General features: G+C 46.4%; 1 protein-coding gene across 1 annotated transcript in view; it reads left to right on the top strand.

Annotated features, from left to right (window-relative positions):
• Irag1 (inositol 1,4,5-triphosphate receptor associated 1) overlaps nucleotides 1–25,467 on the top strand; it is a 69,708-nt gene that overhangs the window by 1,508 nt on the left and 42,733 nt on the right. Inside the window, 8 exon segments of the mRNA XM_051192688.1 lie at nucleotides 10,278–10,378; nucleotides 12,478–12,548; nucleotides 14,343–14,516; nucleotides 15,550–15,627; nucleotides 16,373–16,425; nucleotides 16,580–16,627; nucleotides 16,991–17,602; nucleotides 20,056–20,134. Coding sequence (XP_051048645.1) covers nucleotides 10,278–10,378; nucleotides 12,478–12,548; nucleotides 14,343–14,516; nucleotides 15,550–15,627; nucleotides 16,373–16,425; nucleotides 16,580–16,627; nucleotides 16,991–17,602; nucleotides 20,056–20,134 — 1,216 coding nt within the window.

Here is a 25,467-nt window from a genome sequence, read left to right as displayed (position 1 = left end):
TGGTCACTTGCCCAGCTCTGTCTGATCCTCCTTGCTTATGGAGGTCACCATCAATCACTATTTTCTTTGCCTTGAATTTTATCATTGGTTTGCACTGAACTTGTACTATGCTGTTGTATGGCCCATATTGATCAGAGCCAGATGACACAGGCTTACTAATTGAGAGAAGAGTGTGTGAGTGAGAATCATTTTTCCAGATGGACAGATCCCTAGTTAATATTTTCATGTTGTGATGACATTTGTTTTCTTACATATTATAACCGTGGGAACTAAGATAGCAAATGCTTAGAAATGCATAGCCCCTTGTATCTCCACATCCCAAGTTCATGAGTTTGAGATGCAAACTTGGCAGCTTAGGGGTGGGAGGATGTCTTTTCCTTGAACGTCTAAACAAAAGAAAACAGTGAGGCAAACTCACATCTCTCTGTCTGCAGACTGTAGCTCAAGGCTCTAGGGAATGCTCCACAACCATCCTGGGGCATCTAGTGCTAGAGTAGGTGCTGTTCACCCTCAAGGCAGCTGAGGTCTGGGGGCTTGGAGAGAATGAAAACGGAGTGACCACAGAAGGCAAACACTGGTGAGTGGATCCTCTGATGGCTTTCTTCAACTGTCACCCCTGTACTCCTCTCATAGTGGTCATCGTGACCCCTCTACTTCACTAACAATGGTAGCATACTGAACTCACATTCACCTGGACCTCAAATCTTGGGCAGTTTCACCCAACAGCTAACCCAAGAATCAGTGTGGGAGTCTCTGTGGGCCCACAGCCAGCAGAGTAACTAACAGTCTGTGGGAGGCAAGAAGGTAGTGTGGTGCAACATGACCAAGTAGCTGGTATTGGCTCAAACTTCAGAAGTCTGACTGAGTAGTTTGTCTTAGGCATATTTAAACATAGAACAATTTGGCAAAAGCTTTCCTGGTGATAATTAGTTCAACCTTGTGTGCATAATAAAGTACAAATCAAGCTAAATAAAGATCAGGCATGACTACATAGAAACTCTTTGTAAAACACTACCCATAAAAATGTGTTCTGTAGACTGAGACAAACAAGCTTATGATAAGGGTCTAGGGGAGATTCTGGTGTGATCCCAGCCACACGTATAGCACACAGGTCACCAGCCTGTTAACCACATCCTCTCCCAGCCTTTTGTTTGGATAACAGGTTGTGATGTTTACCATTCCAGGTTCCCCTAGTGCTTGTCTGTGAGCACAGGACCTCCATGCCTCCTACAAATAAAAGCACCCTGAAGCAAGTAAACTAAAAGATCAGCAAAGATACAACTTCATTGCTTGTAAAGGCTGAGTCCCATGCATCCTACATCTGTAGCTCTCGGTGTTTAAGGGGGGGTGCTGCTCTTGTAGAGAACCTGAGTTCAGTTCCCAGCACCCACCCACAACTGCCTGCAGCTCCTGCTCCAGGGGGTCGATGCCGTCTTCTGTACACACACACACACACACACACACACACACACACACACACACACACACACAAATCTTTAAAGTGCTTTAAAACCATATCCTCACAAGACAACAAAAGCCACACTCCTCTTCTAACTCTTGTGAATGTCAGCTGCTTATAGGACCACTTACATGAAGACCAAGGTCTAGGTGAAGGTGAGCTTCTTAGTGACCCAGCATGGGAGGAATCCATGAGTTGGCTGTAGAGTCAAGGGTAAGAACCTCAATTGGCCAGTTGGAGTTAAATGCCAGTTCCTCACAGGCTAGCCCGCCTGTGACCTGGAGCCAGAGTAATAAGGTGATGGTCTCTGAGGCTTTTCATGAGCCTTGGCTCTGTCTCTGGACTTGTAGGAATCTGAGGCTATCCTGAAGAGCAAGTTCAAGTGGCTAAGACAGTGCCGGAACCTGGAGGAGGACAGGTGGGGGCCTCAAGCCACCTGGGATCCAGGAGGCCCAGGTCCCTCAGAGAAGACAGAGAACAGGGTTTAAAGCTATGGCCTCTGTAGTCAGACTGTATTGGTTTTGAGAGACCTGGAAGCCAAGACTGTTAGATTTTTCATACCTGTGGTCCCCTGTATGTCACTCCAAACTAGCATAGCTGTTGCTGCTTGTATTCTGTCTGGTCAGCTCAGCCCTGTGGCAGTTTAGACCCTTAAACAGAGGTCTAAGGTCCACATGAGATTCAACATTCTTTTACTTTCAGGTCTGACTACCAGTCTCTGGGCCTTCCTGAGTTTTCCAGGAGCCAGATAGGCGTGGTTCACAAGGACCTGCTGCCCTCACGGAGTGCCTGACAGAGCACAGCCTAAGGGGAGGTTCAGATCTCCCAAGCTAGCTGGGGCCTCCAGGGGCAGAAGTGTGGCTCCCAGGGGCACAGAAGCCAGGCAGCCAGGAAAGTGAGGCTGCCCAGGGTTCAGCTGGAAGCCAGTCTGTGTGAATTCCCACTCTGCAAAGCAGGAAGGAACAGAATATCCCTTGGAGCTTATAGCTCCCCCGGGTCCAGTCCTAGTTCTGAATACTCAGGTCTCAACCCTTTATTTCCCACCACTCGCTGGGAATCCTCAGGACAGAAACATCAAAGTTGGAGGACTAAATTGTTCTCTGTCCTGAAACTGTTAATTGGAAGCTGTAATCAATCCCGACAGTGAAGCCAAGGCTTCCGGCAATGACTCTGCAGTGTGTTCTCAGCAGTTTGCATTCTGTGGGGCCCAGGCACAGGGGCTCTGCCTGAATTGAAGCTGTTAGGACACATGCCTGGGATATTTAGGGACCACAGAATGACAGACTGTCAGCTGGAAGGATCCTAGATCACATGTCCCAGACTGCTTTCTGTTGCTGTGATAAACACCATGACCAAAAGTAACTTGGTGAGGGAAGGCTTCATTTTTATCATATTCTTCCAAGTATATTACTGCAGGGACCTAGAGCAGAAAGTGTAGAGGAATGCCTGCTGACCCATCTCTTCTTCACTGGGCAGCCACAGACCCCAGATGCAATGTGGCCAAGTCATCAGTGATCTCCTGAGCTGTGACCTGACATCATTTAAGAAGCTGACTCAGTGGGATGGCATGGCATCCTCAGAGGTGCCTAGCCCACTTGGGGCATAGGGGCTCATGTTAGTAAAAGCCTGAGTTCTACTTGTCTAAGCCCCCACCACACACACACACACACACACACACACACACACACACACACACACCCCTTGGGAGTTTCTAGAAGCTTCTAGGAGCAGATCACTGCAGCTCATAGACAGACCACCGCCTTCCTATTGTCAGCTTTGACATTCCCACACCACCTTTGTCTTCCACCTCCCTGACACAAAGTCCCTTAATAATAATAGCCAGCCAGGCACCAGATACTATGCAATTGTATAAGTACAATTCGCTTTAGATTAAAAAAAAAAGGATACTCTTTAGAAAAATCCATAAATTTATACAATGTATTTTAATCCTATCCATCTACCATTACCTCCTTCAATTTTCCATAGCCCACCTGTTTCCCTCCCAACTTCCTGTTCTTTGTTATTGACAGCCCCCTGAGTCTATTTATTGCTGCTTATTCCATACACACAAAGGCGCATGGTCAACCTACCAGCAGCTTCTTTCCTGACAGAGAATAACTCTCCTCTTCAGTAGCTACCAACTGCCAATAGTTCCTCTGCTAAGGGTAGAGTTGTGGAGTCCCTCTCCAGGCGTGTCGAGATTTTGGCTAGCTTGATCTTATGACTGTGAGGTGGTGTGTTGGCTCTCTGCCCATCTACTGACTCTTTTTGTTCCCTATTCTGAGATGTTCCCTGAGCCTTGGAGGATGGTAGGTTGATAAGATGACCCATCCACAGCTGCACTCAGTTACTTAGACACAGCACTGTGACCAGTTATGAGTCTCTGCATTAATTATGAGCCACGGCAAAAAGAAGCTTTTCTGCAAAGTTGAGAGTAGCACAGATCTAGACAGCAGTTAGTATGACCATTTAGTAAAACACAACAGTAGGTTCTACTCTGGGGTCTCCCAAAATCATGGGCTTTGGATCAGTATTATAACATTAGTCATGAAACCCTTCCTGGAGAGCAGGCCTCATATTTAATCCGGAAGTGATTGACTATCCCTGCAACAGTTGTACCACTATCGGATCAGTGGGCACATCTTGCCAGACATGTCAATATTATAGTATGCATGGTCCATTACTGGGTAAGATGGTTGGTATCTTTTTTCCTCCAGTATCCTTCATAGCACCATCTGGCACTGTGTAAGCTTGCTGTCAGAGAGAGGGTTGGTTTCATGGACATTCTGGGTTATTACTTTATATCATGTATCCAAATTTAACTTTTAGTCCATTTTGTAATCAAGATTAAATCCCATTTTATAGTTGAGGAAACTGAGACCCAAAGAAGGCAGCTAACTAACTTCCTCTAAAGCTACATAACTCACAAGCAGAAAACCAGGGACTTCAAGCCTGGCCTCCTGGCCAGGAACACCATGCTCCTGGTTTCTACTTTGTATTGAGCATTGCTGACTTTGCCTCTAGACTTTCCATGAGCTGTCTGCAGCCTGGGCCAAGGTGACACTGTTTTGTGCTCTTGAAGCCATAGTCACCGATGAGCTAGCATGGGACCCCAGAGAAGGCAGTCCTGTGACCTCTCAAAGACCTGCAGCTTGTGGCAGAGGGTCTTACCAAATTCTCTCTTTCCTCTCAGGAACACAAGTGCAGATCACACACCCTTCCAAGATACTTGTGGCTTCCTCATTCTCCCTTAGCCAGATGATAAAATAGCATAATATAGTTCTCTGGCCCCCAGAATGTACTCTGTTAAACTAAGCCTATCTTAGGCTGCAGCTCTGAGACTCAGTGATTCTCCCAAAGCAGCTGCTCTGAGCTTCAGGTTTGGATGCTCCAGACAGACATTACTGTCCTGTAACACAGCAGCTCTGGTGGCTGAAGATCATTGTGGTACTCTGATATTTAGTGGCTGTCATTACCTCCCTTTCCTGTCCCCAGTTTTTAAATAACTAAGATGAGGTTGAGATGGGCTCCAGAGCAGCAGACATTTCTTTCTGTGTGTAGGGCCCTGTGATGATCAATCTTGACTGTCAATTTGTTGGGATTTACAGCCACAACTTCTGGGTGTGTCTGTGAGGGTGTTTCCAGAGCGAAAGTTTAACCAATGTGGGAAGATTCACCTTGAATGTGGGTGGCACCGTCACATGGGCTGGGCTCCCACAATGAAAACAAGAAGAGCAGCTGGGCACCAGCATTCACTTCTCTCTGCTTCCCAACCATAGATGTAATATGACCAGCTACACCACATTCCTGCCACCATGCCTTCTCTGCTACAAGGACTGTCCCCTCAGGCCATCAGTCCAAGTCACCCCTTCCTTCCTTAGGCTACTTTTGGCAGGTGTTTTGGAACAACAGTGACAAATGTAGCTAATAGGCTTTAAGGAGGCAATCCCTTTGTGGAGACCTGAGAAGCTCTGTTCTTAAAGCCACCAGGCTCTGCTTCTTGGGATCCAAATTGGAGACCCTCCCAACTGCTACCACAGCACATCAGAAGTTCTTCCTCTGTTGGTGTCAATGAGGTCAAGGCCCTTCCTGTCTTTCTCCTCAGGCAGTTGGGGCTCATGGCCCATCACACTGGTCTGTCCTTTTGTAAGAGGAGAGGACCAAGTAACACCCCCTAAGCAGCTAGAAAGTTCTTACACCTATATTCCCGGAACAGAGAATGCTTCCAGGTCCCAGGTGTATAGGTGTAAGCATGACAGAGTACCTGGGCTTCACATTCCAAGTGATTCCAAATGATTCTAAATTATATCAAGCTGGCAATTAAGACTATTATCAGGAATGAAATGGAGATGAAATTGATGATGCATATAAAATCCTTGTAACCTTATAAGGGTCTCTTAGAGCAGGGATGTCCCCCCACAACCACCCAGCGAGAAGCATCATTCCATCTTTCTGCAAGCCTGTACTGTTGTATGCACTCACCACAAGGTAGCTTCACAATGCCAGGAGACAGGTATTGTTAGTTTACAGGTGCGAACACCCCAAGTGAGCAAAGTACATGCTCACTTTCAGAACTGGAAGTACTCATACACTCCATCTGGGGCATTGGCATCATCTTCCTTGAGAGTATTTTTGGACTTCTATAATTTGTCTTCCATAGCCGTGATTGAAATACCTGGGCCAACTTAGGAATTATTCATTTTCATCTCATGGTTTTAGAGGTTTTCAGCCCATTATTCCTTATCCCTGTTATTTCTGGGCTCAGAGTGAGGCAGGACATCACAGCAGGGAGCATGTGGCAAAGCAAGGCCACTCACCTCACCAAGGACAGGAAACAAGAGTGGGGACAAGGTATATTCTTCTAGGGTATTGGTAAGCTGACCTAATTGCCTCCCATTAGGCTCCACTCCTGTAAAGTTTGCAGTACCCACCCAAACAGCACCACCAACTGAGGACCTAGACTTCAACCTAGGAGCCTGTGGGGGACATTTTATATTTGAACCATAGCATCCATTTAGGTCATCACATCTTCTAAGATGGTCTCAATTAAGAGCTAAAGGGAAGTATCTTTGCAGAAGTTATCAATAAGGCATTAGGATCTGGTGTAGGGGGTAATAATGTTTATTGGGTACCTGTTATTCATTGATCCATGCTAGATATTATAACTCTACCTTATTATAGATGAAGACACTGGACCTAAGATGTATTTGTCAAAGGTCACGTAGTGGTGTCACAGTTTAGTGCAAATTCAACTGAAGATTTCTTGTGTACAAGATCCTGCCTTCTTTGCCTCCTCTTGCCGATAAAGCCAGTGTTCTGAGCACCAGCGGCCTCACATGTGCGGAGAAGGTACTGATGTTTCATCTTCTATGGTAAGATGGAGAGGTAGCTTGGGGGAAAAGAATCAAGAATACTGTCACAGCACATGAGCTATGAGACCAGCTGTAGGATTGCATCAATCAAAGCACAATGCATTTCAGAAATGGTGATTATAGTCAAGAATGCATATCACAATGGTTCATCCTTGATTCCCATTGTGAGCAATAGAGTAGCTTGTCCTGTTTTTCCTCTGTTAAACTGAATGTGAGCAACCAGAGGTCAAGGGTCATATCTTCCACACATGTATGGTAGGAGCTTAGGGAAAAGGAAGGAAGGAAGGGGGTAAGGAAGGAAGAAAGGTTGGTTGACTAAATGATTGGATGGATGGATGGATGGATGGATGATGCATACATGGATGGATGATTGGATGGATAAATGGATGATGCATACATGGCTGGATGCCTGGATGGATGGATGGTTAGGTGACAGGTTGGGTAATTGGATGGTTATATTGAGGGGAGGAAGACATGAAAGGAAGAATAGCATCAGTAAGGGAGGACTGAAGATGATGGTGGGTAAATGGCCAGTTGGTTGAGTGGCATTCTACAAAGCATGACCGATACCCATTGTGTACTGCTCCACACTTTTGAAATGTGATGGTCTGAGAGTAAGAACAGGGCTAAAGAGAGCAGGAAGTTCTTTTGACTACGAATTTCTGACTTCTGGGAACTGAGTGGACACTGACAGAGGCTGACAGTCAGAGTGGCCCTGGGCACAAGGGAGCATACACTAGAGAGCAAGCCTTCAGGACTGTGGGGCAAAGAATGCTCCATGCTGTGCACAGAGGAGCCACATGCCCAACAGAAGTCCTTCCCCTGTCTCCCATGGCCTTAGGACTTGACATTGGAGCCATCATTTTCTTGTAAGTCCCCTGAGAATCTTTTAATTTGTCTTAAGAGCACAAATTCCCCTCCCAAGGGAGCCCCTGCCTGCCTTCTGGGCTACAGCAGAGCAACTGTGGACATAGTCAAACAATGTGCACCCACCTCCCACCCTCCCATGCTATCGTTCTTGTTGTTTTATCTGTGTTTATTTTTAATGTCAATCTAGAGATTGATGTTTATAAACATGAAGATCAGAGAAATGAAATATCTCCCCGGAGGTCACCCAGCCGAGATTCCATTACAGGTTCACCCAGCTCCTTCCCTGATCATAGTAGGGTCCTTGTCCCACGGTCACCCGGGCCAGCACAGAAACCACATTCCCCATACTTGCCTGGGCTAGACCTGGAGCTGTTCCTGACCTAGTCATGTGATATTGAGGATATGAAGCTCATATGGCCATCTATGACATCAGTCTATATTTATCCCTGTGTGCAGGAGCATAGGAAACTATTGTGTACTCTTGGGAATTTATGAGTGAAATAAACATTTAAATGTTTCTATAAAATTTATTAGAGAGGAACAAAATGTGACCTGTTGCTTTTGATTGGAGTGAGCTTGCTGGAGGTGACACATCCCCACACAGGTTGGCTGGCTCCCAGGAGAAGAGAGATAGACCCCTGGGGAAGCTGGGTCCATAGACTGGGAAGAGGAACAAGGACCTCGGAGAAGGTCTGCCCCAGCCTGCTTCCCTCCTGATGTGTATCCTGTCCCATCTGGATTCAGGGCTTCTTGGAGGAAGAGGCATCTCCATGAGGAAGGGTGTAGCACAGAGGGCTAAGAGAGTATTGTCTGAAGGACACCAGAAAGCAGGGGCAGTGTCAGTGAAGACAAGATAACAGGTGGAGAAGCTGTTGGACACAGTGGGAAGGATGCTGCCTGTGTTTGGTGTGGCCCCGAGGCAAAGCAATGGCCAACAGCACACTCGTGGACTGATTTCCCATCTTCTCATTTTCCTTTCACGATTTCAGGAGGGTTGTAGGAATGAGTACCCCAGGGTGTTGATGGATATCCTGCAGAACTGATGGCTGACTGATAGAACATGAGGGTCTGGAACAAGGCCAAGGTGCAAGAGGTCTGAGGAGTTGGCCTTTTCCTCTGTGTCTGGGACCCATATGGGATGTCTATTGTTTGAGAAGTTGCTGAGGGAGAGATGGAGTCAGGTGAAGATGACCTGGTAGGCTGAGCTTCCTGAGAGTTGATCAACAGGGTTTATGTGGCCAAATGTCTGAGTTGAGGTGCTTGTTGGCTCTGTTACTAGAAGGTCTAATCTGATGCCTTAATGAACCCCAAATTTAGCTCTAAATTGTCAACCAGATCCAAGACCAAGAACAAGAGTTTCCTAGAAACTAAAATTCCAAAATGATAAACTTGGCTGTGAAGGTAATACTAAGCATTATTATGTGCCAGGGGCAGTTCTGTGGCCTTTCCACCTGGGGCTAAGAAATTTTGTGGATGAACATACTTGATAGGGCCTTGCAATATTGGGACACATATCCCCCAAGTCTGTTTGCTATTTATTTGAAATTCAAATATAACTGGGAATCTTGTATTTTATTTGGAAATCTTATTTCTATATCAATTTGTTTAACTTTTAAGGGCGCGCGCTTGCGCGCGCGCACGCGCGCGCACATACACACACACACACACACACACACACACAAACACAAACACAAACACAAGTGCATGCGCGCTCTCAGGTTTCTCTAGGTAATACTTTCCTGTTGGTTATTTCTGGGAAGTAGTCAGAGTGTCAATGAAATTTTAGCCAACATACATCTCTTGTTCACCAGAGGATTCATATGAGAAAGGCTCTAAGTAAGGCAGACACAAAAAGACAATTTCCAGAGCTCAACTATTCAGCTGAGACAAAATCCTGTGCACTATAAGAGTGTTAATTAGCCTTCCTGTGGCAAGAGTCCCCTGTGAACAAGAACATGGGAGTCAGGAAGAGTTCAGACCTAAATGTCTTATATGCCAGAAAGGCAGGCCAGGCTGAGCCACCAGAGAGGCCATAACAGAAGTGTTTGGGTCCATAGGAATAAATGCACAAAACCGGCCAGGCTAGAATTTTTCTGACCACAGTTCTTATGCCGAAATATGGATTTAAGACTGATTATTACTCAGTTTCAAGGAACACAGAAACTGAGGGGCTGGGGAGATGGTTCAGCAGTTAAGAGTACCTGCTACTGGCTGAGGACCTGGGTTTGACCCACATGGCAGCACAAATCCTCACGTAGGAGAGTGGGAGGGAAGGGGGGGAGGGAGAAGGGGAGGGGTAAGGAGAGAGAGAACTGAGGTAGTTTGTATGTTCATTAGTTCACCTGTAACCATATCACAAAGTTACCCCACATCAAAATATCACGCCTTGAATATATGCAATTTCTATTTCTCAGCTATACCTCAATGGAGCTGAAACAGACAAACCAACATGCAGAGTTGGCGACCTGTGGCAACGGCCTTGGGGGTCACACTGTAGGAAATGCTGCAATTCCAAGGCCCTTCACGTTCCCCCCAGCCAGGCCTAACTCCATTTGTGTTTTGCTCTAAACCACCAGGACTCTCCCTCTGCAGGACCACTTCGCAACCCTCCCACAATCATCCTGACGGGGGATGCCTATTCACCTGAAGGAGAAGCTGACAGAAACCTCATCAACAGGTAGGCCAGCCCAGGCAGATGAGCAATAGCTGAGTTTCCAGAAAGACTTTCTTCTTCTCTGAATCACTTTACTGATAAAGATACTGTCAAAGGAGACTGGGGACAGGGCTCAGTTGGTAACTTGTTTTTTGCCATGCTGTGTGAAGCCCTGGGTTTGATTCCCAGGATCACATAAACTGGGTGTGCTGCGGTATATCTGTAACCCCAGCACTCAGTTGGAAAAGGTGATCAGAAGTACAAGGTCATCCTTGGTTACGTGGGGAGTTCAAATCCAGCCTGAGACACAAGAACCTTATCTCAAAAATAAAAATAAATATTGTCAGGTAGCTTTTCAAAATGGGGAAGAGAATTTAGGATTATTTTCTCCATTGTCTTCTTTCCCAAAATGATGTTCTTGCTCTTGGTTTGGCCCTGTAAGATTTTAGGAAAAGCACAAGACATTATAGCAGGGAAAATTCTCATAATGTCAGCCTAGGTATTCCCATACAAATCTGGAGGATATGGATCTTTGACTATAGAGTCCTGCTGTGGACAAACTGAGTCCTCCTTGGAAGGTAATTCATTAGAAGGAACACTTACTGGTTCATTACCACAGGGATGTCACTGCCCCTGTTTCCCTCATTGATCCAGCTGGAATAAGGTTGTCTAGGTATCACTTTTAACACATTTAAAAAGCCATTCTCTAGAATGGGAATGCAGGTCCATGGAAAGGTGCTGGCCTACCAAGTACAAAGCCCTGGCTTTGACAGGCAACACCACAGACATTAGTCAGAGGGTAATTCTCATAAGACAGAGTAAATATACATGCCAAAGCCTTCTTCATCCATGAATTAAAAGTAGAAGCAAAAAGGCAGAGTGGATACCAAGGAGGACGTAAGAAATGAACATGCATGTCTAATCCATGTGGGAGGAGGGTGGAAAAAGCCAAATAAAATTGTGAAGTCATATAAGACAGTTTCATGGGGCTGAAGAATTGGCTCAGTAGTCAAGAGCCAATTTTTACAGGGGACCTGAGTTTCCACCACTCAAACTGGATGGCTCACAACTATCTGTAATTCCAGCTCCAGGAGAATTGGATGCTTTGGCCTCTGTGTGCATCTGCACACACATGCACATACATACATAATTAAAACTAAATCTTTAAAAAAGAGCTTCATGTGGCTGGGCAGTGGTGGTACACACCTTTAATCCCAGCAGCATTCAGGAGGCAGAGGCAGGCAGATCCCTGTGAGTTCAAGGCCAGCCAGATCTACAGAGTGAGTTCCAGGACAGCTAAGGCTACACAGCAAAGCCTCATCTCAAAAAACCAAAACCAAAAAAAAAAAAAACAAAAAACAAAAAAAAAACCTTGTTTTGCAGGGCAGTGCAGTGAAGCAGTGTTCTGACCTTCTCTCTCAAAAAGAGATCACCCATGTCTCTACCAGCCCCTATGTATGTTTCAGGTTTCCACAGGAAACCTACACAGTAGTAAAGTTTCATCCCTTAAAGTGGGCTTGGATACCTTGAGTTGGCAGCAGAGTGTCATGGAGACTTGCTGGGTTGGTGGTGCTCCCAGGGGCTCTGAGGTGGGAGACTGGAGTATGGCCTGGGCATTTGTCCATTTAACATGCTCCAGTCAGAGGATCCCTGAGTGCACCCACAAGATGATGTTCTGGGGTGTAAGGAGTACGGTTTTTCTGCCTGCCGCCGCCTGGTCTTGTCCTGCCACCATGCCAGCCCTAAATAACACACTGAGACTCTGTATTTGATATTATACTGTTGGCTAGTTACTACTTTCTTATCAGCTAGCTCTGCCTTAAGTATTAACCCATTTCTGCTGATCTATGTATTTCTCTTACCGGGGAGCCGGCAGCATACTGCTTTCTTCAGACTCTCCATCTTGGCTCCTCCTTCCTACTTCCTATTTTCTCCTTGTCTCCTAGTCCCTCCTATCTTTCTTTCCTATTGGCCAACAGTGCTTTATTATTAACCAGTATGAGAAACATATATACATAATGGCATCTCCCATCACTGGGGTGATACTGAGAGACTGTAGAGGCATCTCATTTGTCTATCTCTGAGTAGATGTCCTAACACGATGACCATGTCCTGTCTTTCAGAACTCCTAGCCCCAATCGAAGACTTTCCCACAGACAACTGAAGGCCTCCACAGCTTCACTGACTTCTGTGGGTAAGGGCTGGCTCAATATGAGGATGTGTTTAAGTAGCAGGTATGAGCTGGCTGAGCTTAGTCACACTGGACCCCTTTCCCTCTCCCTAAGCCTAGAGGATAGAGGAGATCAGCCTCTCCATGTTTGGGTCAAGAAGAAATGATGTCTAGTTTCAGTGTGAGAATGAAGAGGAAGATGAGGAAATCAGAAGACAGGAAAGTGATGCTTAGTGCTGGGCTCAAGGGGCAGAGTCAAGGGGCTGTACTGGGCAGGTCCAGGTCCAGGTGGGAGTGTGCCCACATGAAAGGCTGGTGACTATGATTCCTGCTGGTTCCTCCTAATGGTTTTTCACACCTTCATGGGAGAACTAAGGAAACCAAGGTAAGAAGGGGCCAGCTTCTACCAAGGGAGGGGGAAGATGTGGAGCTATTCCAGGGAAAGTGGCATTTCAATTTCTCCTTAAAGAGACACACAGGAGGGAGGGATGGCCTTTTCAGTGGAAGAAGAAATGTGATAGGAAGCAGGAGACATCCAGAGTGCTGTAGCAACCAAATACCCAAATGCTTTTCCATGTTTCCGTGTCACGACCACTGCAAATGATGGAGCCCAAACTCATATTAGCTTGCTCTAAAATAATAAGAGCCTCTTCCTCTCCCCCCTTGTGTTCCTTCACTGTTTTCTCCTCCTCCAGGGTCTATGGTTTCATGCAGTGTGGGATCCAGGGTTATTAGTTACCGTACCATTCTGTCTCTATCTCCTTTAACGTGCGAGCCTTCTTGGCATGACTTCTCACTCATGGGGACAAGCAGCTGGCTGCACCTCCACACTTCACATTCCTCTATGAAGTCCTCATCCCTCTTAATTCCCATGATTGCTTTCCATCAGCCTCGTGTGGTCTTCCCTAGCCTATCCCTGTGGCTGCCCAGATGGCATTATTTGACTAGCCAAAACTGGTTTGGAACCAACTCCCACTCAACCTTGCTTTTGAAAAAGAGTTATGGGTGGGATGGCTGGCTCCTCCTGAGCTGTGTAAAGGTGATTCAGAGGGTTTCCCCTGGTGAAAATGAAAAGCTACCTCAGGAAGAGGATGTAGGGCCAGCACAGTTGGTGACCTGTTTAGATGTGACCCTGGGAACTCTGAGTAGTTTCCATGGGATGAGGCAGGAGAGCGGCGTGATCAGACATGGCTGCTGGAAAGGTCACTCTGTAGGCAATAGACCATGGGGCAGAGAGATTGGTTTGAAGGTGGGGGCTTTTCAGGGGGCAGATGTAATTGTTCAAGAAAAAGCTTATGAGCAGGAATAGAATTGGGAACAGATCCCTGGGACGCTTATAGATAAATGCTATGCCTGGGCCAGGTTTGGACTTGGAAGCCAAGGAAGAAGGGGTGCCTGGAGTGAACATTATTCCCTGAGCACCTGGCAAGGAGACAGTGTCGCCCACTGGGCTCGTCTAGGGCACTTCTGGAGAAGGGTAGTTTGGGGAAGGATGAGTAGCAGAAGAGGAAAGTGACCATGGGGTTGCAGCTGGGGCTTAGGACAACATCTTTGAGCTTTGTCCCTAGCTACACACTAACTAACTAGCTTGTAAAGAAACAGAACATGAAGGCAGGACTCCCTTTAAAGAGGTATTAGGACAACTCTGGGAACCAAAGCATGTTCCGCGAACCTTTCTGACAGAGGAGCCAGGCCTACTAAGGAAGCCACTGTCTGCCCCATGCCCTCCATCCTGACATGGGCGTAGAGCTGAGTTCTGAGATGGCAGGGCCTCTAAGGCGAGGTGGCTCTTGCTAGAAGCTCATTCTCTTTCTACAGACCCCACGGGACATATCATTGACCTGGTAAATGACAAGCTGCCAGACATCAACATCTCAGAGGAGGACAAGAAGAAAAACCTGGCTCTTCTGGAAGAAGCCAAGTCGGTGAGTGAGCGATTCCTGACCCGCCGCGGGAGGAAATCCAGGAGCAGCCCCGGAGACTCCCCGTCAGGTAGGGCAGGACCAGCAGCAGGGCAGGTAGCTGCCCTGAGCCCCCTGAGGCCAGGCTGAGGGGAGGAGGGGGGAGGACCAGGCCTCAGCTGCAGGGGGATCTTGTTTCCAAGAGGGTGGGCTTCAGGTGATCTGTCCCCTTTGCTTCCAGGTTCTAGGATGCCTAAGCCTGGCATGACCCCTCAAGAACTCATTGTGCTCAGCTTCCAGAGTTTTAAAATATATAGCCAACCCTACCTCTGAGAATTCTCCTTTGTTTTGCTTTTGGGCCTTCCCCTGTGTGGACAAATTCCATTCCATATGCTACCCATGTTCTTATTTGGTCTCAGCATCTCTCCTTCATAAATGCCTAGGTCTTTAGCACTCATGTAGAGAAATTCTGTGCAATCTCCATATGCAAAGACCCTTTTGTGGCCCTGCACAACAGTCTGCCTAACATTCACCCTTCCAATGAAGACCCTGCTCTATGGCAGGCATCTCCCCAGCAAAGGTCTGAGGAGGCTGTCTGGGCTCCCTCACCCTCATCTCCAGCTTTGGAAAAGAGACAAGGAATTTGAGGGAATTTCTGGGCTAAAGAGATGATTTCCTGGAACCCTCTGCCATGCTGTACTATGGTCTCTCTCCTTCCTGAGTGCAAAGATGATGTGAATTTTAGCCTAGTCCAAATGACCTTGGAGGATAAGAAGAGTGTTTGAAATCAGAGTGGTCCTTAAGCATCTACAAAGTGTAGCCTTGTGTGCTTTTCCTGTCAAATAATGCTAGGTCCTCAGTTTCTGGGAAATTCTCTGAGGTCAGGTCCAGCAGGCTAAGAAATGTGACCGCACTTACCGGAAATTACCTGAGGGCCCCTCTGCTGAGCTGACCATAGCAAAAGTTAGGTTGTAAGAGGAAACATATGGCATTCCAGAACCAGCCCCTGACCTTGACAAGGCAGACTGGGTCCCTGGGGTGGAATCTCTTGAGGGGATCATTTCTTAGGTGGCAGAAGTCCTAGCCCTTCACGAATACCAGCCAGGTGTTGTTTGTTTCTACAGCTGTTTCCCCAAACCTCAGCCCTGGAGCTTCTCCTGCACCCTCCCGGAGCTGCTCGCTCACTATCTCTACACCACCAGGTGAGGCTGTCCCTGCCCCTGCCAATGGGGCAGACATACAGGCTTTGAGGATAGGGAATAGTGTGACAGGCAGCAAGACACAGGCTGAGTGAGAATAGGGCTAAGGTCATGGGAAGGCAGCTATGATGGGTGTTCTGCTCAGAGAAAGAGACAGAGAGAGACCATCACATCACAGATTATTTTGAGACCTCTTGTTTAGACCATATGAGTTTTGCTTGTTCTTGTGCTGCTGGGGGTTGACCTAGGTCCTCACACATGCCGAGTAAGCACTCTACCACTGAGCTCCATCTCCAAGCCTGGTATGCATTTCAGTTTCTTCCTTTCTGGGCTGTGTCCAGAGCCGCATCCTCAGGCACCAGAGTACCTCGGTGGGCTGCCTGCCCTTGTCAGTGTTGGAGGGAAAGCCCAGGATCCTATATTCACAGATGCTTCCTGATTATCAAACTTTGAGGTTCCCCCATGACTCAGTTTCCTTATTTGGTTTCTATGGTGATTTAATGTTGTAGGTGAGCAACAACCATGTTTTTGGCTGCCAGACCTTACAAAGGATGTGTGTGTGTGTGTGTGTGTGTGTGTGTATGTGCGTGTGTGCATGTGTATGTGTGTGTGTGTGAGTGTGTGTGTGTGTGTGTGTGTGTGTGTGTGTGTGTGTGTGTGGTGGGGGAGACAGGGGTGAATTGATGTTAAAGTGACAAGTACAGGGCTTAGATGATGGGCATCACTTACCTTCGATGGCCCATTGCAGGTTTGGACACATGCAGTGGCCCACAGTCCCCTTTGCCGGGAGGACCACCACAGGTAACAACACACCTATGTGCTTCTCCCACACCAGCAGACCTCTTATTCCTAACTAACCCCTGAGGTGCTGGGGGAGGGCGGCATTACATCCTGCTAGACTTCAAGAGGGAGCAGGCCTCTTTCTACTGCTGCTGACCTGTGCTTTCTTCCTCAGCAAAAGGGGCATGAGGCTGCCATCTCCTCACCTCACCTCGGAGAGCCTGTAAGTTTGTGCTTTGCTTTCTTTGCAATGATTTGAATGTGGTGAATGTGGTCTCTGGCCTAGGCTGGCCCTGAGCAGCCCACAGATGTGTGGACACGGATGTGAGTAGAGGGTGTTGTCCGGGCAAGCAGAAGACTCCTCTCTTATAGATGGAAGTCTGAAAGGGAAAGAGGTAAGACAGGCTCCAGAAGGGTGATCTACACTCCCAAATCCAGCCAGTCAGACTTAAGAGCTGCTCCAGAGAAGTTGCAGGAAAGCTGGGACTCTCCTACTCCATTTGCATGTCTATATATAGGCCTCTTGTCAAGGTCTGAGTCTTCTCAGCCTGCCTCCAGGGTCCTCAGTCTACCTTGTCTCTTTCAGAATGTCTCCAAAGGGCTAGCAGACCAGAAGCAGAATGACCAAAGGAAAGTGTCTCAAGGCAGACTGGCTCCTCGCTCTCCCACTAAGGAGAAACCCAAAGAACTTACAGTAGAACAAAAGGAGAACTTTGATCCCCTTCAGCATCAGGAGGCTGCACCCATGGCTCAGGCTTCTGGAGCAAGCATCAGTGGGAAAATGGCCCTGAACAGCCCCCAGCCTGGCCCTGCTGAGATGGAGCTTGGGAGGCAGCTCCTGAAGACAGGCAGGGAAGGCAGCCCTCTGCCCAGAGGCACAGCCCAAGGCTCAGGAGGAACTGGCTTTCCATATCCCCAGGGACAAGGCTCTGCTGGAGAGCCTGTGGGGCCCAAGGCTGGTTCCAAAGCTGAGCTGAGGCCCCCTGTGTCCCGGCCTCCCTTGATACGGGGAGTCTCCTGGGACAGCAGCCCCGAAGAACCTGGTCCCCTGCTACAGAAGGTACTTGCCAAGTTGCCTCTGTCAGAGGAAGAGAAGCGGTTCCCAGGCAAAGGCAAACCAGTCAAGCCACCTGGGCTCAAAGACTTCCAGATACAAGTACAACCAGTGCGCATGCAGAAACTGACCAAGCTCCGGGAGGTGGGTTCCTGCCCCACTGCACAGTGTGTGAATGCCAGGTCCCCCATGTGCTACAGACTTTCACACTCAGGCTTGGCCCTGGGATAGGGCAGCTTTGACCTCAAGGAGTCCCAGATTTCTTGACCCTGAGAAACTGGTCCCATCAGTATCACATCTCCATAGCAGCAGCTTCAGGTGCCTTTTGCTCTGTTAATAGATAGAAGTCCACCTAAGACATAGTGGCCACACTTAGCCACACTTCAGGGGAAGTTGGCCATATGGACTTCTTATCCTGCACAGTCTTCTTCCTCCAGCTAGAAATGGTGACAAGAGCCTTTGATGAAGTATCTTTGTCATGCCTAGAATTGGGCAAGACTGGGATAAGCAGGCTTTTCTTTTGTAATGGCATCCAGCCTGCTTTCCTGGTACCTATTAATCAAGGTTCTTGGACTCAAGAACCACTGTGACAGTGTTAGGGTAGGGGTTAGGGTAGGGGTTAGGATAGGGGTTAGGGTTAGGATTAGGAATTAGGATTAGGGTTAGGGGTTTGAGTTAGGGTTAGGGTAGGGGTTAGGGTTAGGGATTAGGGTTACTGGTTAGATTTAGGGTTAGGTGTTAGGATTAGGTTTAGTGGATAGGGTTAGGGCTAGGGCTTGGAGTTAGGGTTAGAGTTAGGGTAGGGGTTAGGTGTTAGGGATTAGGGTTAGGGATTAGGGGTTGGAGTTAGGGTAGGGGTTAGGGGTTAGGATAGGGGTTAGGTTAGGGGTTAGGGTCAGGGTTAGGGTCAGGGTTAGGGGCTGACCCTCCATGGTGAATTTCATCCAGTGTTCATGGTGTCTTCAACTTCCACTAGTCATCAAACTGGGAACAGTGAGTGGTCAGTCAAGGGGCTGCCCTGCTATACAATGAGTGGCTGTGGAGGGGAAAGAGGAGGCCGGATTATAAAAGGGAGGGGATAAAAAAAAAATGTCCTGTTCCAGTCACTTCTCTCTCAGAAGGTCAATGTCAATCCAGTCAAGGAGACTGGAATAGGACCAAGTCCCCTGGCTCTTCTATTGAGGGAGTGAGGATAAGGGAGGAAACGAGGGTCTGTGGCACTTCAGCTCAAATGAGAATATCTATAGTAGCAAGAGCACATCCTAACAGGCCGCTGTGCTGTTCAGAGAGTGTCTGTGGGCTGAGGAAGTGGCTATGAGTGTACGCACACCAGTGTGCACAAAGCTCTGGCTTCTCAGAATCACATAAAACCATGTGTGGTGGTAGCTAAGACCTGTAATCCCAGAACTCAAGAGATGGAGGCAGGAGGATCAGAAATTCAATGTCATGTTCAGCTACATAGTGACTTCGATGATAGACAAACAGACTGACAGATAGAAAATCATAATTTTCTATGATGTTTTGGAGTGCAGTCTTAGGAAGATGAACAATTCACATTCAATCCCCAGCCTCTAATTCAGAGCCCAGAGTACTGGTAGCTTAGACCAAGGCCAGGCAGAACCACCCACAGTGAGCTACAGTCTATATCTGTGAAGGCAAATGGAAGGGAAGGGGCAGACATCTGGGGATTCACCTTCACGGACTTCAAATGCTGGGAGAGTAAGCCCCTACCCCAGAACTCCCCACACCCCTTCAGGTCACTCTCACTCAGCAAAGGAGTTGCAGAGAGCATGGAAGGTCATGCCACCAGCTGGCCTGGCAACTGAGCACATACTTTGCACCTGTTCAGTGTGCTGACAGTTGAGGAGCTCTGGACCTCTGGCTTGCTAAGTATATCAGCAAGGGCATGGCCTGGGTTCTGTTTGGATCCTGAGTACTCTCTGTTGCCTCTTTTCTCTTTTACTCAGAGGCCTGTCACCTGGGAGGATGAAAACCCTCGGATAGCACCAGAGACCAGGAGAGAACCCAGGCACCCCACTAGAGGGCCCTAGTCTGACAGGAATTGGCTTGGAGCAAGGGTGGCCTACTGGTTCTACCAATACCAACAACCTAGCTGTGCCTGCTCAGTTCCCCAGGCAGGGACTGTCAGGCCTTAAAGGTCATTGAGGAAAGAGTGTCACTTACACAGAAGAATGGCCAGGAAGTTGCTGCCAGCTATGAGTGTTTCAAGAATCGGTCCCAAAAGCAGCTGCATGCATATCCAGGATCCTATTGTTCCCAAAGTCCTAAGGCCCTACATACTTCCCTCACTGTCAGTGTGGGCAGCTCATTTCCCCTGAGGCCCAGAGAATCTTTAATAAGCAAGTCACGTTGGAGGTGGTTTTTCACACAATGAGTGTGGTACAAAAGGTGGGATTTCGGGGCTGAGAGAGGACCTTGTGCCCCTCTGGCCTCACCATACCTTGTCATGGCAATTCACCCACTCTGGCTACTGTCTTTAGAAACCCATCTAAGGCTGAGAGGTAACAGAGCCACTAGGAAACAAAGAGAAGGATCTGGTGTCGTCATCTGAACTGTCTCTTCCTCCTCTCACCAAGGAACACATCATGATGAGAAACCAGAACCTGGTGGGGTTCAAGCTTCCCGAACTGAGTGAAGCTGCAGAACAGGATAAAGGTAGGTTACTGGGGCTGGCTTGCCCTCCCGGGACTAGTTAGCCTACTAAGTCAAGGGCGTTCTACGTGTGAACACTAGAGTTCTCATCAGTATTTGCGCACGAGTGAGAGAAGCTGACTGAACAGCCCACTGAGGCAGAGCATGCCCAAGTCTGTCTCCTTCCTGCCAAACCCACGCCCAGCCCTGGCGTGACAGTGGGTCTGGAAAGTACCCCAGGCCTGAACTTTTGACATTGCCTTTCTCCTCACACCCAGGAAGCCACCCAAATAGATCAGTTCCTCTTTTCAAGACACCAGAGCTCCGTCTTTCTAATCTGCTACCATCACAAAGTCCATAACCCAGCCCTGCCCTACTGAGTGACTGCACATCCCTTCCTCCAGGGCTTTGCTCTCCACCGCCCCACACACTCTACCACACTTCTTTGAAAATAAGGCAAGAGGCTAGACCCTCCCTGTTCCTGCCTCAGTCTGTTCTTCCTGAGTTCACTGATGCTCCAGTGTGAGCCACAGCTGTTCATCCTGCTCTGCTACTGACTGAACAAGCTGCCTGGCCTCACCAGACCTGATCCAAACCCCCACCTTATAGCATGGGGCTATCATGGATATTTTCAAAAAGAATACATAAATTAAACTGCATTTATAATGTGCCTAGAACAACACCTGGTACATATCGAGATCCCTAAAGTAGAGGCCCCAAGAGCCAGTATCTCTGTCTGGGAGCACATCTATGTATACACACTTGTGTCTGTACATATATTGTAGGCTACATGCTTACAATGGTGCCTGGCACTAATAGGCCCTAAATAAGTATTCATGAATGAACAAATGGATGAGGTTGTGAAAGAGTTCATTTAGGAGTTTCTGAAATAGTTGCATAAAAGCGACCTATAACCAGAGTGTTTCATGGTGGTCAGAGGAGAATGAGTGTGTTTGGAGGCATGCTTCCTGAAGGGCAGGCGCTCAGTCCTTCCTTCCCCTTTCCCCAGGCCTGTACCCTGTGGACACTCACCACCTTGCCTCTATGCTCTGTTGCCATCACCGTTCCCCTGTGAATCATTGTACCTGTGGATAAAGCAGTGTCTAAACCTACCTGCTCTAAAATTCCTCCTTTCCTCATCCATGTTGTATTTATGTCTGCATCTTATCTTTGCTTTTGTTGGTATCTATTGATTTGTTAAATGGTGATGTATACAATGTTATATATACCACATATATGGGATTAACTTTACCATTTTAATCATTTCCAGCACGTGGTTCAGTGGCTTTAAGTCCCATCACGGTATATTGTGCAGCCGTCACCATTGTCCATCCACAGAACCTTTCCATCTTCCCTAGCGGCAGCTCCATGCCCACATGGCACCAGCTGCCCATGCCTGCCACCGCCATTCCACTTCCAGTTTCTGTGGATTGTGCCTTTTCTAGTTCCCTCACATAAATGAAGCCCTACAAGATTTCACCCTACTTCTTCTAATGTTATCCCAGTGAATTCTATGGTATTGCACACTCTAAGTCAGTTGAGACTCAGATTTCATCTTCTCCCAGGAAACTAAGAGGCAGGGACTTTTTTCCTTCATCTTACTGTTAGGGAAACTGAGGCCCAAAGAGCTACTGACTTCATCCCAGGAGCAGTTCTGAAATGTGCTTTAGTTTCATTTTATTTTAGATAACTAATCCAGAGGAGGCAGTTTATGGGGAGCAGGACAGGGACTGCAAGAACTCTCTAGAAACTTCTGCCTTTCTCCTGTGGGCACTAGTGGGTCCCAGGCTTCAGAGAACACCTTTGGAAAGGCACACTCCCCATCACGCTGTCTATGGCTGGAGTCAGCCATCTTATAAACTTTCACATAAGATTATTTTGGGAATCTCTGGGAAGTGAAAACTTCTGGCCTAAAATATAATGACTAATACCCATTCCGCATTACCAAGGCTCCCAGAGGTAAAATCTCCAAGAAGACATTTTTAAAAGACTAAATTATTTTTTAAAAAATTAAACCTCTTGAGCCAGGTGTGGTGGCAAATGCTTTACCTTAGTTTTTGTTTTTTTTTTTTTTTTTGGTCTTTTTGTTATTTTATTTTATTGTTATTTTTTTTTTTCGGAGCTGAGGACCGAACCCAAGGCCTTGCGCTTGCTAGGCAAGTGCTCTACCACCGAGCTAAATCCCCAACCCCGGTGGTAAATGCTTTAATCCCAGCACTTGGGAGGCAGAGACAGGAGGATCTCTGTAAGTTCAGGGTTAGCCTGGTCTACTAAATGAGTTCCAGGAGAGCTAGGGCTATGTATCTATACCCTGTCTTAAAAAGCCAAACAAACAAACAAACAGAAAGCAAGCAAACCATCTTGGAACTAGGGAGATGGCTCTGGGGTAGGAGTGCTAACTTTATAAGCATGAAGACCTGAGTTGGGATGCTCAGCTCAGCACCCACAGAAAAAGTCAGTTGTGGCCACAATGCATGCCTGTAACACCTGAGCTGTGAGGGATGGAGGCAGGAGGACTAATGTGGTTTGCTGGATGCCAGCTTACCTCCAGAAACCTCAAGGTGTAAGACAAAGATTGACAGAGCAAGAATACCCAGCATCTTCCTCTACCTTCTGTACTCATATACAGGTATAAATCACATGCATGTACAAACACATACACACACAAAACATTAACTATATTTAGATGTATCCTTTTAAATGCATACTTCTTCACTTTTAATTTTTTATTAGAGCACTGGAAAAAACTCTCAAGATTTTCTATACATGAGGTTGGAGAGATGGATCAGCAATTATGAGTACTTGTTGCTCTTGCAGAGGACATGGGTTTGCTTCCCAGCACCGACATAACAGCTCACAATTGTCTATTACTCTAGTTCTGGGAAGCCAATACCCTCTTCTAGCCTCCTCCAACTCCAGGCATCTATATAGTACATATGCATATAAACCACTCATACCCATAAAATAAAGAATGCTTTAAAAAGCTTTTATACAGAGACCCATTACAGTCTTATTCTTTCCAGTATTTACAATTTTTCCTAAGTTGGTATATATATATATATATATATATATATATATATATGTGTGTGTGTGTGTGTGTGTGTGTGTGTGTATAACACTATATAGTTATATATCTATATCTATGTCTATATATATCTTTTAAAGACTTGTTTCACTGAAGTTACCATAACTAATTAGATATATTTAGATTTCATATTTATGGCTGAATGGTTCGTATTTCCTTCTGTGTGATAATCTCTATTGTAAAATATTTCAGATGTTTATAGTTCTCTATCTGCTATAAACAGTTTGTCTTTGTGCTTGCGGGGTTGTTTTGTTTCGTTTTACTTCTTCTTTCTTTTAAGGAATTTCCTTGGAATAAATTCTCAGACTTGGGTCTCTGGGTCAGCATGTAAAAATACTTGTCTCTTAAAAAATATTCCAAATGTTTGTGTATATTTTTCTTCTAAACATGACAACTTCTGAATTTTGCTTTGACTTTGTCCTTCTGGCTGGAATATAGTAGACTAAGAAACAGGTAATAATGACAATTATAGCCAGGTATGGTGGCTGAGCTTGGTCGTTAACTTGATTGGATCTGGACTCAACTGAAACGGAAGTCAGTAAGCAGAGTTCCTCCATGGTTCTGTCCTAGTTCCTACTTCCAGGTTCCTGCCTTGAGCCTCTTGCCCTGGCTTCCCTCCATGGTGCTGGACTGTAACCTAAGCCAAATAAACTCTTTCCTCCCTCAGATTGCTTTTGGTCAGGGTTTCATCACATCAACAAAGAAGCAAAGTAGAGCATGAGTCCTAGCAGGCAGGAGTCTGAGGCAGGAGAACTCCAAGTTGAGGCCAGCCTGGGCTACATAGTGACTCTATATTTCAAAACAAGCAATTGAAAAGGATGACAATTATAATGTGCTTTTATTGTTGCTGTAAAATGACACTTTTGCTTTTATCTCAGTTGATTCTCTAGCATGCTCAAAGTTAAATTTTTCTTTTCGGTACTAACTTTTTTGCTTTATATCTATCTATTTGGGACCCAGATTAGTTTTTTGGCTATTAGTAATACATGTGATGTCTGTGCGTAACAGATATAAATGCTTTGTTGGAATATTTTCTCTCAATGTTTAAAACTATTTTATATGCATGGGTGTTTTGCCTGCGTTTATATCTATGCACCATGCTCGTCCAGGGCCCACAGAAACCAGAAGCGTGTGGGTGCTGGGAATTGAACTCAGATCCTCTTCAAGAGTAGCCAGTACTCTTAACTGCTGAGCCATCTTTCCAACCTCCAATATTTAAAACCTTTTTAGTTTGTTATTTGTGTGTTGGGGTGGAGTTTGCATGGGCATGCACGGTCATGCTCCTCCCCACATGATGTGTGGGTGATTGCACATGCCATGCTTCATACAGTTATAGTTTCATTTACTTGTGTTATTTTACTAGTACCTCAACTTCATTTTGTTGTTGTATTTTGGTTTTTGACACTGGATCTCACTATGTAGCCTGGAACTCATGTTTTAGAACAATGTTATTCGATCAATGGTCTTGAATGCCCTCTAAACTTCATTTTAAGATATATTTTAAGACTTAAGAGCTCATAACTACACATTTTGATAGTGTTTCTATTTCTTTGTGATTTAATCAATCATATGTTACATTCATTATATATTTATGGGGGAGCAGGGATCCTGTTAGTTGTTGTTGGTTATGTTTATTTTCTTTTGTTTTATATTGTTTTAGTGGGCTTTTTGGCTTTTTTTCCTTCCTTCTTCCCTGCCTTCCTCCCTCTCTCCCTCTCTCCCTCCCTCCCTCCTTCCTTCCTTCCTTCCTTTTGTTTTCTTTTTGAGACAAAGTCTCATTCTGCAGCCTGAACTAACCTAGAACTAGTAATCCTCACACCATACTGAATGCTGGGATTACAGCGTTGTGCCACCATACCCAGCTTGGCTCTGTTTCATTCTGGTCAAGGTGGCACATTTTAATTATGGCTTTAATGAGATTATGCTCTCTTGTTCAGTGGGCTTCAGCCTCCTCTGTTACTTTTCTTCTGTAATGTATGCTAGATAGAATCAAATCAAGATCACAGAAGGAACAAGGAGCCAGGAGCCAGGAATCTATGCACCAGAAGTGAATGGAGTTTTCCATTTCATGACGTTCAGTTCTCAGTGGATACATTTAGCTCATTTCTTTTTTCTCTTCCAGAGTGTTTAATGATCTTTGCATATGGCTCTTGTTTCATTCCAAATCACCTTGTTTCACTTGTTTGGTAGTTACCAAGACTCTTAGTTCACTAGATTTTCTCAGTGATCACTAGCGGTATATGAATGTGGCTTGGTGTTACAAATATTGTTC

The sequence above is a fragment of the Phodopus roborovskii genome, unplaced genomic scaffold (assembly GCF_943737965.1).
Source record: "Phodopus roborovskii unplaced genomic scaffold, PHOROB, whole genome shotgun sequence".
Classification (NCBI taxonomy): domain Eukaryota; kingdom Metazoa; phylum Chordata; class Mammalia; order Rodentia; family Cricetidae; genus Phodopus; species Phodopus roborovskii.
The sequence above is the reverse complement of the archived record's forward strand: the minus strand, read 5'-3'. Positions and strand labels throughout refer to the sequence as shown.